At 40.6% G+C, this 3535-nt stretch overlaps 1 protein-coding gene across 1 annotated transcript in view; it reads left to right on the top strand.

Annotated features, from left to right (window-relative positions):
• Positions 1–948: 948 nt before the first annotated feature.
• LOC106460944 (ski oncogene-like) overlaps positions 949–3535 on the top strand; it is a 58048-nt gene continuing 55461 nt past the window's right edge. Inside the window, exon 1 of the mRNA XM_013920701.2 lies at positions 949–2302. Within this exon, the coding sequence (XP_013776155.1) occupies positions 1328–2302 (975 nt within the window). The 5' untranslated portion in view covers positions 949–1327. The remainder of the gene's footprint in view (positions 2303–3535) is intronic.

Raw genomic sequence — 3535 nt, 5'->3', positions numbered from 1 at the left:
GTGCTTAATTACAAACAAACAAACACAAAGTGCTATCCGCGCTCTGCACACTACGGGTATCGAAACCCGGTTTCTAGCGGTATAAGTCTGCAGACATACCGCTGTGCCGCTGGGAGGTTTGTTAAATGTCTGTTTATTTTGAATTTCGCGCAAAGCTACACGAGGGCTATCTGCGATAGCCGTCTCTAATTTACCAGTGAAAGACTAGAGGGAAGGCAGATAGTCATCATCACCCACCGCCAACTCTTGAGCTACTCCTGTACCAACGAATAGTGGGATTGACCGGCACATTATAATGCTTCCACGCCTGAAAGAGCGAGTATGTTTGGTGTGACGGGGATTCGAACCCGCGACCCTCAGATTGTGAGTCCAGCGCCCTAACTACCTGGCCATGCCAGGCTTACATCACTTTGAAAACATATCATACTATGTCACATCTAACTGGAGTATTGGTGCTGTACAAAATTAAAGGACGAAGATGTAAAATGTGTTGAACCTTATTCATTCAAAGTTTTCGAAGCGCACATTAAACTTTTATTGTTTAACTAATAATTCAGCTTTTAAATGATTTTTTTCTTCCCTGTATGCTTTTAATTTTATACTGACGTCTGTACATTTTGCAGTGAGTCCAATCAGTACATGAGTGGAGTATAAATATATATGAAAGAATAATAAAGAATATGAGAATATTCATTGAAATTTTAAATGACCAAGGAAATACACTACAAACACAGAAAAAGGGGAAAGTAACCATTATTAGAAATCGCACAACATTTAACAGTTATCACTGTTCTTTGGACAGATAAAGCATAGCTTTAAACTCATTCTGACTTTCATAGAACCATTTTCATTTTTTTCATTTTAATCCTCGTAACAGCCGAAGAGGTCGAATAAAAGTAGGAGGAAGAGCCGTAGTGTTTAAATATAAATCTACAAGTTTAACTTAACAGATGCAACAGACAAGAGGGGCGTTCGCACGTTTAACTACGAGGTCCAGACAACTCTCTAGATGTTATTTTTTATTCGAAACAAGTGTGGCAAGACAGCTAGAAAATACGCAAGAGTTGAACCTGTCAACACTACTGAACGCGGCACCGTGGTTGCACTTGCGGATTGTTCGAAGTAGGAAGGTTTATTCACGTCTGCGTGAACCGTCTAAGAGAGCAGACGCACTCAGATACACACACACACACACACACGTTTGCCGTATGGCGAGTTTGATGCTACCTAGTTTCGCTCCCCAGTGTTTGGCGGTAAAAGCAGTCAGTGGTTTTCAGTACTCGAGACTTGGACTTTCGTAAATCCGAACGTGCACTACGATAACGGCATGGATGAACCTTCGAACACAGCTTACACCCCGGACTTAAAGAAGGTATTGAAAAGTTACCAATCAGCGGCACTTGGTAGCCTACTTGGTCCTAATACTTTCATGGCTACCTGGGAGATAGGAGCCATTACGGAAAAGACAGTAGATACGATGCCGTTCTTAAAGGAAAGACTTGCGGCAGTAGACTCTTTGGGACGTGGGTCCTCTCCTGCTTCTGTTATCGAAAAATCTGTGGCTCAAGAACCAAAAGAAAAATCGGAATCAGATTATGACCCGTTTTTGATGCCCCCGCCGTTTCCCATTCAACTACCCCCGATTTTTACCCAACCGGACAGCAGCTGTAAAAGGTCTGACACCGTTTTAGAGGGTGAAATTATATCTTGCTTCACTGTCGGCGGTGAGAAACGGCTCTGTCTCCCGCAGATTCTGAACACCGTACTCCGGGACTTCACTTTGCAACAGATAAACAGTGTTTGCGATGAACTGCACATATTTTGCTCTCGTTGCACACAAGAACAACTGGAAGTACTGAAGCTAACTAACATTTTACCTTTTAGTGCGCCGAGTTGTGGACTCATTACAAAGACCGACGCAGAGCGATTATGTTCAGCACTGCGATACGCGATTCTACCAAAATCAGAACTGCACGTTCAGCAGAAACTTTTTTTTAAATTCCGAGTGTTTCATCGATGCTTTGGGAAATGTTCAGGAACCCTTGTCCCTGATCTTTACACTGCACCTTTTGCGAGATGTATAGAATGTGCTGAGTGCCATGCACTAATGAGTCCCGGGGTCTTTGTCTGTCACGCACATCGTGCAAGAGAAAATCGCACGTGTCACTGGGGGTTTGATTCTGCCAACTGGCGGGCATATGTGATGGTGGCTAAAGACGAAGAGGACAGAGAAAGCTTGGCAAAACACCTAGAAGACTTTAAAGCCAAATTTGAACGCACACAAAACTTGAAGAGAAAACAGGTAAGTTAAAGGTGAATATAGAGCGAAATAAGTTTTTTTTATTACGTATTTGTATATTACAGAAACAGTATAACAAAATGCTATAACAAATGAAAACTACTTTGCAAGAAACTTTAATCTTACGTAACTAGATGTACCGTGGTTACTGTTCTCCTACACACTATACTTTGTGGTAATATCTGGCGAATGTCTTATCCTATACCAATGAATATTTATTATCACTCAAGCAATGCTTTAGTATCTCTGCTCAGAATTGTTCTCACTCTACAGTTTGGTTAACTCAGCTACGCCACTGTTGCAAAAGAGTTTTTATTGTTTTCCTTGGCCTCCGCGCTCGCCAGACATCAATCCACTAGACTTCTTTCTTTGGGGGTATGTTAAGGACATTGTGTGTCGCACACATATAATAAACATCACGGAGCTAAAGACCATGATAATGGTTGTCATCGCAACTTTAACTGTGGACATGTTGTAACGAATGTGGACTGAAATCGAATATCGGTTAGACATGCTGAGTTCTTGTTATTTGTTATTAAGCACAAAGCTAGATGACGTCAGAAAACAAAACTTTTAATTAAAAAGAGAGGACATACGAGAAGTTTGTTGTTGTTGTTGCTATTTTTCTCTTCAAAAAAAGAAGAAGAAGAAGGGCGTACGTAAAAGCTTGCTGTTTTTGCCAGTGTGTTTAATACAATTCAGAAAGCCGCAGTCACTTCTTATGACTGTATTTCAAGTAGTATGCAGATTTATTGAACGTTTTATTGTAAAACGTAGAGCAATTGACGTACACGCCACGTCATCCTTTTATGGAGGCATGGAATTCGGGGTAAAATAAAAAAAATCACGTGTTTGTTTTTTTTCATAACGAGACATAATTTAATTAAATATACATAAGTGCATTTCACATAGATAGATAATTCCCGATCAGAGTAAGCTACGTACTAAAAGCGAAGCTCAAAATCAAATCAACCTGGTAATGGGTATAGCTAGTTAAATGTATAGGGTGACCTATTTTAAAATTTAATAATTAAATAGCTAAGGAAATACAACTATACAGTTTTCAAAATCGTATAGCCCAACTCACACAGTTTTTATTGACATGTCGGTGTGCACCATTAGTAGCTCTCAGCACGTCTAGCCCCTCAGTGGCACATCGGTATGTCTGCGAACTTATACTGCTAGAAACCGGGTTTCGATACCCGTGGTTGGCAGAGCACAGATATCCCTTTGTGT

The sequence above is a fragment of the Limulus polyphemus genome, unplaced genomic scaffold (genome assembly GCF_000517525.1).
Source record: "Limulus polyphemus unplaced genomic scaffold, Limulus_polyphemus-2.1.2 Scaffold867, whole genome shotgun sequence".
Taxonomy (NCBI): Eukaryota; Metazoa; Arthropoda; class Merostomata; order Xiphosura; family Limulidae; genus Limulus; species Limulus polyphemus.
This window is presented reverse-complemented; position numbering and strand designations above follow the sequence as displayed.